Source organism: Colossoma macropomum, unplaced genomic scaffold (assembly GCF_904425465.1).
Source record: "Colossoma macropomum unplaced genomic scaffold, Colossoma_macropomum, whole genome shotgun sequence".
NCBI lineage: Eukaryota > Metazoa > Chordata > Actinopteri > Characiformes > Serrasalmidae > Colossoma > Colossoma macropomum.
In genome coordinates this window covers 190,469-203,837 of record NW_023495203.1, presented here as the reverse complement: position 1 = coordinate 203,837, position 13,369 = coordinate 190,469, and the positions used below count along the sequence as shown (strand labels likewise).

Below are 13,369 nucleotides of genomic sequence, written 5' to 3'. Positions count from 1 at the left end.
TGTTATTAAATAAAATGTAATTATGTATATATTTCTTGACTGTTACGACTAATTAGTTGATTAGTTAAACTTGGTCACCACTTTTCAAACAGGAAATTAATTTTATGGTTTCATTGTTGATGTTGTACAGCTTTGTCAATTATTTTGCAATCTATAGCTTCTTACCCAGATTTTTTACAGCTTCTTACAAATTGTTTGAAACCTTTAGAATATTATAATTATGTTAGAATAACTTTGTTTATCTGCAACCAAATAGATTTATCATTCAAAATAATGACTCTAAACTTTCAAACCGTAATGTATACACTGAACCGACATTTCAAAAGTATGCTGAATATCATCATAAACTCAATAAATGAGAAGTATTTTTTCTTCTAGGGAGAAAAAAAGTTTTTATTTTAATTAATTAACAAAAACAAAAAAAGACAAACATAAAAAATGCTTCTTGGACACAAGTAGGTCTGTGCTTTGTGTTCAAAGTCCATTGATGGGCCAACTGAGACAACGTTTTCTGAAGAGTCCAAACGAAGGACAGCATTCAGCTCTTCTATGTGTAGTCATGTACGTAGTTATATAAACACTGACATTGTACACAGTCAGCTCCAAGGCATATTAACTGGCAAACTGGAAAACAGAACTTATTTTTATTGACATGTCTGTTTGATCTGGGGACTTGTGCCCATATGAATGTATCAAGTGCCTCAAAGCAGAAAAGGGGATGCAGGATCAACTCCATTCTAAGCATGTAACATTCATTAAAAAGTAAAAAGCAGTTTCTTGAAAAGCACTGTGATAGAAAGGGCACCAAGTTGCTTTCACACCTTTGGTGTGTTGGAGCTACTTGGATTGTGTGTACATCCTGTGATCTACATTATCCTACACAAAGCATTTCTAGGAAATTAAGGTTTACATCTTTACTACTCAAAATGTACCAATTACTTGAACTTTGGTGAGTCCATTCTAGAATTCTGAAAATATGCCAAATCAGCCATGGTGTACGGTCTTGTTAGGTGTAATCTGAGAGATATTTGATTTCACAACTAAATATACTAAATTCACTTGAAAAATTGTGGTTGTTCACAATATTCAGGCTCTCTTAAACTCAAATGCCATAAGCACAATTTTATACCAGCTAACAGTTAAAGGTACTAAGACACAAGCACTCCAGCGCCACTTTTAGACCCGCCTCCTTCACTTTCTTTGGCTTGACTGGTGTTTCCTTTGCCCTGTTTGTCGTCTTCGCTAACCAGTCGGATGTTGTAGCGTTCCCGGTATTCTGTCAGTTCCCGTCCTTTTGCCTGCATTTGTGTGTTGAGCGACTCGACGATCTTTGATATCTGACAGAAAATGGGGTGAAAGAAAATATATGGTTTAACACTCAGAACCCAAAGCCAGAGGGCTGTTTGCACAGCTATACTTATGATATTATAACTGAGGAACGGTTTCAGACATGGTATACAACAATCAGCAAGACTCTAAATATAGTGAATTCCACTCTTTATCTTGATATTATATTGTTGTTTTTAGGCTTCATAACATTGGAACCGTTTAATTTACAGACACAGCACACATATCATAACAGTCGGCAAGACTTACCATTTCTAACTATTTTGGTTTCAAATTGTGTAAAACCAATAGAATATTAGACAATTAAAATATGTTACTAGAATAATGTTACGTAAGATTATGCATTTATATGTAACTAAATTGGTTTCCTGTTTTTAAGAACAATGATTTCAAACTTAAACAGCTCAGAGCAAAATTGAAAAGATAAATAATAAACTAATGATAAATAATCTTAGTTTCAGTTGACATGCTAAAATATCAAAAATAAAGGAGACACCAATTAAATGTATTATCAGAAAATAGAGAAGTATGTGGAGATATCAGAATTCTGTTAGCATTTTCATATGACATGGTGACATGCCTAGAGTTTCCTTTAAAATAACAACATATGGCACGTGTGACCATCCTATATAAATACTTTGTACTTTGTAATCATCCAAAACACTAAAAAAATTACATGAAATTAGTGTAGTGTTCATATTACTAACAACCAAACACAACATAACAACAATGCAATTAGACAGGCCGCCTGTCCACCATAAAATGTACCTGTTCTTTGTTGTTTTCCAACGCAGGCAGGACTTCTTTAACTGTCCTCTCCACAAGCACACCACCGACTAAGCGATAGCACTTCCGTGAGGGATCTACTTCTTTCAGTGTGTCAATGACCAGGCTAAAGAAGGAGACGCAAATTACTGATCACATGCATATACATATTTTTGCAGTCACTAAAGCTAGCACAGTGAACTAAACTAGCAGAATAAGCTTGATTGTACTGTACACTTGTATAAGTATGATTAACTGAACTGAATTGAAAACCTGTGTTCATTGATCTCCATCTCCAGCTCAGCAGCCTTTGAGGCCATACTGCGCTGCTCCTGCCGCATCCTCTGGAACGTGGCCACCACCTGTCAGAGAAACACACACAAGGGTGATTCTTAAACAACCGCACTGAAATCAATGGTTCAAAGTCTGAATTATCTATTCTCAGATTAACAGAGTTTTAACAACAGCATTTTCTACCAGCCAACCTATATTTCTAATAGGGATGTGATGATGCACATATTTTATGGTTTGATACAATTTCTGATTCCGAAGTCAAGATTAGACTTGATAACAAAATGAGCCCCCTGAAAAAAATTTACCCCAAGAATTTAAATTAAATTAAATTCAGGTGAAAAAACACAAAAAACATTTATTTGAGCATGAGTGCATGCAGAGCACAAGCCCCACCCCCTTCCAACCAGCACTACTTTGGTGGGACGCGCCCAAGACATGTAGCTTTGATCACTGACAGTGGTTTCCATTGTAGATGAGAGACCCTCGCAAAAGACAGCTTTAAATTTCAACATACTGTTATGAGGATTTATTTGATTTTTTGGTACTGTATTTAAATCATTAGGCCTTGAACTTCTAGGATCTGCCGATAATGCAATACTGATACTTATTGTTATTTGTCCAATTATAATCATTGAACAGTTGTATACATATTCATGCGCTATTAGGTCACAATCATTACATTTTAGCTGATCATTTACTGCCATATAAAAAATGTAAAAATAAAAGAGATCAGCTCAAATAATAACAACCAGGCCTATAGTATCAGCAATTCCATGATACCAGAAAATAGTCTGTGCACCAGTGATCTGCACCACTACCAGCATGATATACAGTCGTATGCTAATGTTGTTTGGGTGCCTCTGTCAATTTACGATTCGTTGATAATCTGAGTGAAAATAAGTACGCATCCTGTAAAAACACAGTTCTCCACATTTTAATGCACAATTACTGTTATTTGCTTAATTTAAAATATCAGAAAAATAGAAATAAATAAAGAAAACAAACAGAAATTTGGCACTAAAATCTGCAGAAATGGCGTAGTTAAGTTTGATGCCTGTAGTTTGTTAACTTATTTTCACTTAGAACATCCACCATATGTATTGTAACATGGGGTATTCAAACTTTTGCACATGGCTGTATTTTTATTTAACAGAACTCTGTAGAATATGCTGTGACCGAAATGAGTTCAGTAGGAACATTTGGTAAGGCAGGGACAGACTCCCACAGTCTCTGTACAACAAGTACAACAAGAAAAAGAGCTTAAAGAATTGCCTCTGATCCCTCCCACCCTGCACACCTCTTATTTCAACCGCTTCTCTCTGGCAGAGGACACAAATTCTTGATCGCCAAAACGTCACTAGTGGTGGACAATATGACATTATTATTATAATAGTAAAATTTTGTTATCGTGATATGCTTGTGGGAGCATATTGTGGATACTGTCAGCATTTAAAGAACACTGGCCAACAGCATGACTTATTATAAATATATATATTGTGATGTACTGTGTGTTTCATCAAGAAGTCTTTGAATATTGTGATATGATGCATACAATGATTGCTGTGAGCCGAGCTGCTATGCTTAGTATGTAACTAGACATCTGTACAATCAAGATACATTAAACACATAAAATATCGGGGAAAATTATTGTTATACCAAATAAAGACAGCATTAGAATGTGTAATGGAACATACACCATACATACACACTGTTGTATCGCACTGGCTGGCAGGAATAGCACCTCCTTCATGCAGACACAGCTCATTCCTTACTGGGACTTCGAGCTGGCTTCACATTCGCCGGCTTCCGTTCCACCTTAAATGGGGCAAGTTTCATTCTGGAGCCTTCAGGCGTCTGACTGTAACTGCTGCACCATTTAAGGTGGAACGGAAAATTCGAACAATACGCCAGTTTCAGCCTCGTTCACAGAAACTGGAAATGAAGCTTCTGGACTGAACTGAGCTAAGCCTGACTGTTATTAGACTAAACCCCTCAGGAACATCTTGCTCGAGGACTCGATTTGCTCGTAGACTCTCCTAAAGGCTTTCTGTGCTGCACACGCCTTCCTCCGCCCGTTAGCATGCCGTTAGCTTATTGTGCTCTGCAGTCATATAACGCCTCATACGGACGGTCTGGTCGCTTGAGTCGCCTGACTGTGAGCTCCCTGTGTGTGAGGGGCTGTTTTACAGACAGATACCTGCTCTGGAGAGGGAGTAGACTGCTTTCCTCCTCCACTCTTTCCGCCGCTGCTGTTCGCTGCCATGTTGAAATGAATCGCCGAAGCTGGAAGGACCCCCACAAGACACACCAGGCTGTCCATCAACAATGCCTGCACATGTGGAGAAACATGGATTCTGCTTGCGCGAAGCTCGTCTGTTTGTGACCTAAATACTGATTTTTACTGTATTATTTAAACGGGTAAAGGTTGTTTGTAACGGGAATGCTCATAATATTTAGAGTCAGGTCGTGACAAGATGTTGCCCTTCGAGGTCAAAGTCAGACTTTTGTACATATGTCAGTAAGACAGGGTTAACATTTAATCTTTGGGTTCTTCATGGAGTAAATTAATCTCAAAGATCATCTCAACTCGTTTCTGGAAGCTTCTGTTCACTCCGGGGCCGATGCTCCTGTGTGGTAGTACGCTGAGGCAGACTCTGCTGCTGTTTCCGAAGGGTCATCTGTTGTGGAGATCTCAGACTGGCAGGGGTCAGCTCAGGTAAGACAGTCTCTACACTGTTATTTTAAAATGACAAAAGGCAGAAAATGATGAAACGATGGACAGAAGCCGTTGTTTGTTACGTGTCCTGCTGTAGTTATGACTTCAGCTTTATACCTGATATTCTTGGTGGGTGTTTTTAAGGTTTTGTCAGTTTTAAATTTCGCTGTGCCAATTCACAGCAAATTGTGTACAAAACAACCGAATGTATTGTCCATTGAATACCCATCATTGTCCAATAGGGGGCGGCCATGAGCTACGAGTGCGGGGTTGATCTAAAAAGTAACGTCTTGATGTTAAAGGACCACTCCGACCAAAATGAAAAAAATTACCATTGCTGCGTATGTTGTAAACATGTCTGATCGCATCCTGCACAGGTGCCACAATGTTCTCTATAGTGAGATATTAGAGTTTAAAGATGTGGAAAACCTTCTGATGACGTGATCATGTAGGTGGCAGTAACCTTTGCAAAACTACAACCGCTTTGGGGGCGGATACCTGAAGGTGGGCTGTTTGAATGTTAAGCCAACGTTTCTGTTAAGACGCTGTACTTTACTAATGATGTGAAGTTGACTCCAAGAGTCGGTTTTTTGGTTCTGACATGTCTAGGGGTCGGCCTGAGAGACATTTTGCATGTGTAATGTGGGAAAAAGTTTGAGCAGCCTTAGTCTGTGTGGTTACATGACTTTGGATAGCTGCAGCGTAACAGCCAAACTATTAGACTGTGACGTAAAGCATGTTGAGTATTGCAGTGAGAGAACACTGACAAATGAAAACACAAAAAGAAGATAAAATGTGAAATTCTGTTCATTTGAGATGCACTACAGAATACTGCATAAAATGACAAATGACATGAAGTGCTAGTATTATGCCTAAATGCCCTTTTAAAGATGCATTATGTTTTTTTTTGTTTGTTTGTTTTAACAACCTGGAAAAAGTAGGATTATTGAGCCAGAAGAGGAAAAAACACTAAAATATGATGTGCATGCACTGCTGTGGGTCACTCTGTAAAGCCTGAGATAGTCACTTAAAAGTAAGTTGGGTCAGATTTTGTGGGAGTTATTCGGACCACGGCGTACATCTTCACGTATTAACGTCACACGCACAGACTCAAAAAGAAGACCCGGCTTGATGTTCAACATTGAAAATATCATGACAACAGTAGATAATTCACTTACATCCTTGGAAGACATGTCCTTTAACAAGGTTAGACTGAGTTGTCTTTGAATAATCTTATAACACACTTAAAATCATCAGTTTCATCCTCGTGGAGAAATGAAATCACAAAATGTTCTTCCACACGTAGTGTGCAATTACACGTTTCCACCAGAAAGGAATCCAAATCCCAAAACTCAAATAGCGTATTTACACTCATTCTGCTTTTCTGCACAAACAAAAATGCTTTTTCAGGATGGCCTCATCACATCCTCTGGCAGCGGTTTGTCAGATGACCTCAACCCCAGACAAAGAGGCAAATTTCAGCACATGCAAGCGTTTGGTCGAGCAGGCCAAAGATGGTGGGGCAAGCATGGTCTTCCTACCTGAGGGTTTCGATTACATTGGCTCAAATCGAGAAGAGACACTACAGTTGTCTGAAAGTCTACAGGGTGACATCATCACCAGACATACACAGCTAGCCAAGTAGGTGCACTAAAAATCCTTTCCTTTAAGACCTTTATTACTTTAATGTGAAGAGCTCATGTGATGGCAGTAAAATAGAGAGTTTGATAACCTGCCTGAATGTTGTTAAAACACATTGTTCACTCCTCAGTTCATACTGTGTATGTAAACTAACCTGCAAAAACAGCCTGAATTGAATTCATTGTGCTTGTGACATCACAACAGTGACATTAAGTTTCATTATGTTTCAGGCTGGACTGCTTTTAGAATGAGAGCACAGTGTAGCCAATCAAATCTGAGGTCATTTGCATATATCAGTCTTAAAGGCACTGTGACAAAAACCACTTTAACTCTATAGGTGGACCTTATGGGGAAAAATAAAACACAAGCAAAATGTAGAAAATGGATCCTTTAAATGGGTGAAGTAAAAAAAAATGAGCTGAAGGTGTGCGGTAGAAGGAGCTACAAGATTTACTGCCTGTACGAACAGCCTCTGTTTCTCTAAGGAAGCTGAATGTCTGGCTTTCTCTGGGAGGTTTTCATGAAAGAGGGCATGACTGGGAGAACGACAGACGAATCTACAACAGCCATGTCATCATTAATGGACGAGGTACCACATTCACTTTACATTCCTTTAGTAGGAGAGCAACCTTGTCTCCTGCAGCCGTCTGTTAAACCGATGTTATAGTCCAAATGCATGATGAAACCTTTTAAGCTGTTAATTTAAGCAAACATGAACATAGTGCTACCTATACTAGTATTTGAGTTATATTTTTAAAAACCAGAAGTTTTTGGGAGTTGGGAAACTGTAGCAGACCATATTCAATGGCCCTTTTACACTTGGCCTTAACACCTGATCACTGTGATCTGATCGAATCACCATCCAATCATGTAAGTAACACTGTGCTCTAAACCAAATCGGCAAGTCTGTGTGACCTTAATGAAGAGCTGCATGTTGTTTGAGAGGGCCATTTAAACCCTACAAAGTAGTGTACATAGTACAAAGACAACAAATCAAACATTGAAACTGAGAAATTTAATTGTTCATCAAAAAAGAAAAAAAAATCAAAAAAGAATTGTTCAACAATTGATATCAAAATGAAAATATCGGTAGAGGTATCAGTTTAGAAAGAGTTTGAACAATACCCAGCCCAAAGGCAGCTCCGCTAAACTATGTAGGGCAGAGGTAGTGCTGGTTACTTTATGGTTAATGTTTACAATACTGTGTAAACTTTGATGTTATTTTAAGAGAAGCAGAATAAAAGAAAACAGTCTGGTCAAAATAAGCAGTGCCAGGTTTGTAAGATGTCCGTACTGTGGAAGCATTAAAAGTAAACTTAACTTTATAAAAGTTTAACTTTGTTAAAGTAAACTTAAATATCATCTCCTGCCAAGATACTGCAATAAATTTGAAAAATATAGTGAATGTTATTGATACCAGCCAGACAAAGAGACTTCAGGACCTGGTATTTAGAGCAACATTTCTTATCTCATGGCACTAACTGCACTGTCAGTCATTTTATGAACTTATTTGTGTCTTATCTCCAGGTGAGGTTGTCTCAGTGTACAGGAAAGGTCACCTGTTTGATGTAGAGTTGACGGGGAAAGGCGTGTCTCTAAAAGAGAGTGCTTTCACCATTCCTGGACCAAGTTTGGTGCCCCCTGTTCAAACACCCTGTTGGAAAGGTATGGCAGCTGGGTGCTACAGTGTTGTGTTTTTAAAAGTAGTCTTGAAAAACATGCTGACTAGCCTTATTACTATGTGTTCAATGTTTGTATAGGTAGGACTGGGTATCTGTTATGACCTGCGCTTTCCTGAGCTGTCATTGGCTCTCCAGAGACAGGGGGCAGAGATCCTGACATATCCATCAGCATTTACTGTGGCAACAGGAGCTGCCCACTGGGAGGTGAGTCACAGGCGGAAGTGGGTCTAGACTGCGCTTGTTATAAAAAATGCCTAATTCATGTTAATGGTGTGACCATTGTTTCCATCATGTACTGTACATAATGTAACCAAGTTTTCACTGGACTGACTGACTGTTTGCTAGAGTTGGGTGTGTTTATTTAAATACACAGATATCAAAACTCATGTTCCTTTGCTTAATTAGGTAGAAAAAATAATGATAATAACTATTATTTATGTAGCACATTTCATACAATACAAATTCAGCTCAAAGTGCATTACAAGAAGAAAGACAAAATAAAAAACAGCATTAGAGAAGAACAGCAATCAGAGACAAACGCATTGAAAAAAATTCTAAACATAATAATAAAACTAACAATGGAAATATCTAAAAAAGATAAAGATAAAAGATTTTGAAATTGCTGACTGAGGATGCTTCCCTTGTATCTTGTGTGATTCAGATTCAAGGTATTAGAATAAGACGTGTATAGTCTGGAATAATTGTTGGTTATCTTTCATGTAATTTTTTTAACTTTTTGGCTAAGGAACAAAGGACCACAGATGATGTTGGGACACAAGGTGCTATTGTATCTCAATTTAAACAAAAAGGTCATAAATCTGTGCTGTGTAAAGTTGGATGTACACAACATGACTTTTTAGTTACTAACAGACTTCGAAAACATACATTCCTTGTTGTGGGGGCGCGCATATTAGGTGATAAGACAAAAAGTTTTAGCCACAAAAAAACACTCAAAACCCTTAAATCTCTCCCCTTCACACTCAATACGCAAATCTTCCCCCTTTGTTGTGTAAGACAAACAACACTAACCTAAGCTATGTTAGTTATTCATCTGTATTGTCAGCTGGAAGTGTGTTAAAGGGGAACTTTATTTCTGAATAATTCGGTCTTTGAGATGTAAATAGAGTCATTCACTCTGGTTTGACGTGAAATAGTTAATTGAAGAGAAACTAACCAACTTAGATTTCTTTACAGTGGTGGTGATAGGAACCAGGGGTCACAATGTCTACAACACAAATATAGCCATTTTAATTATCATCCAAAAGCACCAGTGAACGCAAAAATGTCTTTTAAAGTTTTATATGTAATGTTGAAGGTGATAAAATAGTCAGAACAATGTCTCAGACATCAGGCAGTGTATTCATAACCATTTCATGTATTAACTTTCTCTGAGGGAGCTTTTAGAGACATTAAACAACAGATGTCTGGTTCCTATCACCATCACTGTGGACAATTGAGTTTTTCTAGAATGGAGGATTTCACATCAAACTGATCTGAATGAATTTCTTTACATCTTAACGATTGAATTATGAAGAAATTTTGAAATTTTTCTAATTTTGAAAATGCCCAGTCCTACTGCCCAAATGATCTGTGGTCACAGTCTGCCCTCATTGGTCCTGTAAACTCAGAATGTAGCCATTTAAGTCCTATCCCATTTCAGAGCCCTGCACTCTTCCAGTTACACAAACTACAGTTTTATAACCTTAGATCATCTTAAACTGATTTGCTAATGTGGAATTCACAAGCAATGTAATAAGTGTGAAACAGCATCTGTTTGTTCATATTGGCTCTAGGTATTCAGGAAGTGGGCCTGACTATTTCTGTTCTCTATTAGGATGATAAATCACATTATTCTGTCTTTCTTTCAGGTGCTCTTGCGAGCCAGAGCCATCGAAACCCAGTGTTTTGTTCTGGCTGCTGCCCAAGTAGGAGCTCACCATGCGAAAAGATCATCATACGGACATGCACTAGCTGTGGATCCGTGGGGCGTGGTCATGGGGGACTGTGGGGGGGCAGATGTGGGTGTGACTATGGTGGAGATTGACTTGCAGAGACTACAGGACATCAGAAGGGACATGCCAGTCCAACAGCACAGGAGGGAGAGAGAGTACTACTCTTTTCTGGACTAAAATGCTTATCTGTCTTAAGTGAAGGATGTCAGTAACTGGTAGAAATGGCAGTGTCAGGACTGTAGCATACTCTGAGGACCAGATTTGAACTGGAATATGTTTTCTTTTCAGATCAATAGTTGACCTGTGGTGACATGAAGATTTGGGGGACCTAACTTGTGTTCTTACATGCTGTTTTTGTGCTCTCACCTGCAAGCATTTTTCTTTGTGGCTGTTGCAGCTTCATCACTGTTCTTGATTTAGGATACTGATGATAAAATGGGCTTTACAGTTCAACATGAGGCTGTTCACCCACAAACACACCTTGTCATATGCTAAAAAATGCCTCCTTATTACCTGTCAGATGGACTTAACAAAACTTGTGTATAAAATTGAAAAAAAAGAATAAAAAGAATGGAAAACTTGTCCATTGTATTGTTGTTTCAGTAATGAAGTAGAGAAGAAAGGGGTTGGCAGTGTTAAAGAATCTGATTTAGTTTGTAAACACAGTTTAAGTTACAAAACATAACGTTCACACCCCAGTCTAAACAGTCCATATAAGGAAACGAAGCTTCAAAATAACTTGTTTTGAATTCATTGTTTTTGTGATGTTGGGAAAACCAAGACATTTACATATATCCACCTGTTCAGTCTACTGCAGTTTAGCTTATAGTTTCATGCTGAAGTTAGGAGTGTTTCAGCTCTGAGTGCTTTTTGAATGAGGCACAATACAGGGCAGCCAATCCGAATAGAGTGCACTTACATAAGGCACAGTGGCAAAAAGAGCTGGTTTAATTCTAAGAAATGGTTAGAAAATGGACATGTAAAAATTAATTCTGACTAGTTTTGTTACATAAAATCACAAACATTATAAGTGGACTTGTAGAGAAAAAAATAACATACAAAAAAATTATAGGATATGGGCTCTTATGTCCAAAAGTATCCATATACGTCTTCCAATTAGTGAATTTATCTAATTAAAGGTGCATCCAGTGCTGACACAGTCGTTCAACTGCACACACATGGCTTGTAAAATCTCCATAGAGAAAACATAATAATAGAATTGGACACTCTGGAGCAGCTGCACATGAGCCTGAGGTCACCATGCCCAATGCCAAGCATCAGCTAGAGGGGTATAAACCCCCCCAGCATGAGGTTGAGTGATGGAGCTTGATCCAATACCTGTGGGGTGAGTTGGAGTAGCGATTGTGATCTAGAACTTATCATCCAACGTCAGTACTCGATATTACTAATGCTTTTGTGCCTGAATGCAGTCAAACCCTATTGTGTCGTTTGTAATAAAATAATGTGTGACAATAAGGAAGATTAATCAGGTTAATCAGGTTATACTCTATAGTGTGAGCTACTCTTTAATGTCACACATCTGTCTCTTTGAAGTTAATACATCAAAGATTAGTTCCATCAGTATTTACATCATTGTACATCATTGTACATCAAAGTCCTACACTTTTACTGATCATAATTATCCACAAACAGTTCACAGACATTCCACTTTCAGAATCAAGCAGAATCACACATTGGGTTTCCCATACATGCATTTATATATATATATATATATATATATATATATATATATATATATATATATATATATATATATATACACATAAAAATATACATACACAGGAAGAGAGGGTAAGAAAGAATACAGTACGAGTTTGAGAGAGAGGTAAAACAGAAAGAGGAAGGAATAAAAAAACAGGAGAAGAGAGAGAGAGAGAGAGAGAGAGAGAGAGAGAGAGAAAGAGAGAGAGAGAGAGAGAGAGAGAGAGAGAGAGAGAGAGGGATCAGAATAAATAAACTGTGAGAAAGAGAGATAAAAACAGAGAGAGAGGTAGAGAGAGAGCAGAATAAATGAACTGTGTGTGAGAGAGAGAGGGAGGGAGAGGGAGGAATAAAAAAAACAGTGAGAGATGGAGGTGGCAACGTTGGGGGCACACCACCGGAAGCAAACGTCACTGACACAGGAATGGGCTAAAATCATCTCAGCAGCATCAGAAGCAGATATGGCTCATAAATCCTGAGAGGGTCTTTGTCTTGTTTGTTTTTTGGGTTTCCGCCGGTGAAAGTATGATGTGTTCGCTGAGGATCGGTTTCCAGGCTGTACTGAGGTGAGCCCGGCTCGGTTGGTGCTCTCTGCTCGCTGTAGATCAGACAGTGTTTGGTGTTTAGCTGCTGCTGTTAGCTCGTTAGCTTGTGTTCAGGGTCTGAACTCTCTGGGTTTACATGTACAAAACCTCACCTTTACATTCACATTCACTTTAAAACCGCCTGGGCTGGATCATTAACCGTGTCGAGGAGCTCCTGGACACCGCAGGCTGTGTTTAAGACACCTGCTGTGTGTGTAAGTCATACTGATGTTTATATGCTCGTTTGAAAATGAGACTTTCGTCCTCAGTGTTTTTAATCAGGCCTCGTTCACACAAGTGTGAAATACCGTACGACAGGTTGAATGATATGATTATGTTCCCACAGAGTTACATGTTTTAAAAGGTGAATTAATACATAACTGCTTCATTTTGATCGTCATTTTAACGCTACGCATTTGGTTTTAGACGAGGTGTCTTTAAAAACTGATCAATGAACACACCTTGCTTGTTTGAGATCTGGGTGTTGACGCTGTATTGCTTTAAAGCTCAAGTCATGTCCTTAATAAGGAAAATTAAATTACAATTATTATTATTATTATATTATTATTATTATATTATTATCGTTGTTGTTTCTTTTGTAGAAATATGTTGTGTTGGACTTGTTTGGTCAGTAAACTAGTTTATGATCACACTGTCCAGCATATG

The 13,369-nt window shown here is 38.2% G+C and overlaps 3 protein-coding genes across 5 annotated transcripts in view; 2 read left to right on the top strand and 1 right to left on the bottom strand.

Annotated features, from left to right (window-relative positions):
* Positions 1–383: 383 nt before the first annotated feature.
* pfdn2 (prefoldin subunit 2) lies at positions 384–4,761 on the bottom strand. Its single transcript, XM_036561328.1, has 4 exons — positions 4,604–4,761; positions 2,386–2,474; positions 2,116–2,239; positions 384–1,337 (listed from the first exon to the last, which is right to left on the bottom strand). Exons 1-4 carry the CDS (start codon positions 4,724–4,726, stop codon positions 1,149–1,151), a joined length of 525 nt encoding a protein of 174 aa, XP_036417221.1. The 5' UTR covers positions 4,727–4,761; the 3' UTR covers positions 384–1,148.
* A 172-nt stretch (positions 4,762–4,933) lies between these two features.
* On the top strand, positions 4,934–10,676 carry nit1 (nitrilase 1). The gene is made up of 6 exons (XM_036561330.1): positions 4,934–5,122; positions 6,533–6,763; positions 7,249–7,352; positions 8,291–8,433; positions 8,524–8,649; positions 10,314–10,676. Exons 1-6 carry the CDS (start codon positions 5,028–5,030, stop codon positions 10,572–10,574), a joined length of 960 nt encoding a protein of 319 aa, XP_036417223.1. The 5' UTR covers positions 4,934–5,027; the 3' UTR covers positions 10,575–10,676.
* Positions 10,677–12,441: 1,765 nt separating this feature from the next.
* clcn3 (chloride channel 3) overlaps positions 12,442–13,369 on the top strand; it is a 55,682-nt gene continuing 54,754 nt past the window's right edge. For 2 of the 3 annotated variants that reach the window (XM_036561342.1, XM_036561348.1), the window contains exon 1: positions 12,442–12,685. The gene's annotated coding sequence lies outside the window, so the exon portion shown is untranslated. The remainder of the gene's footprint in view (positions 12,686–13,369) is intronic. The other variant, XM_036561347.1, reaches the window with a different exon arrangement.

Bases quoted from the DNA above. Each gene is read 5' to 3' on its own strand.
- pfdn2 (XM_036561328.1), bottom strand. From the start codon at position 4,726: ATGGACAGCCTGGTGTGTCTTGTGGGGGTCCTTCCAGCTTCGGCGATT. The intron at 2,475-4,603 runs GTATCTGTCTGT...TTTCTCTGACAG, and splicing joins CTACTCCCTCTCCAGAGCAG to GTGGTGGCCACGTTCCAGAG. The intron at 1,338-2,115 runs GTACATTTTATG...ATTTTCTGTCAG, and splicing joins TGGAAAACAACAAAGAACAG to ATATCAAAGATCGTCGAGTC.
- nit1 (XM_036561330.1), top strand. From the start codon at position 5,028: ATGCTCCTGTGTGGTAGTACGCTGAGGCAGACTCTGCTGCTGTTTCCG. The intron at 6,764-7,248 runs GTAGGTGCACTA...TGTTTCTCTAAG, and splicing joins AGACATACACAGCTAGCCAA to GAAGCTGAATGTCTGGCTTT. The intron at 8,650-10,313 runs GTGAGTCACAGG...TCTTTCTTTCAG, and splicing joins CAGGAGCTGCCCACTGGGAG to GTGCTCTTGCGAGCCAGAGC.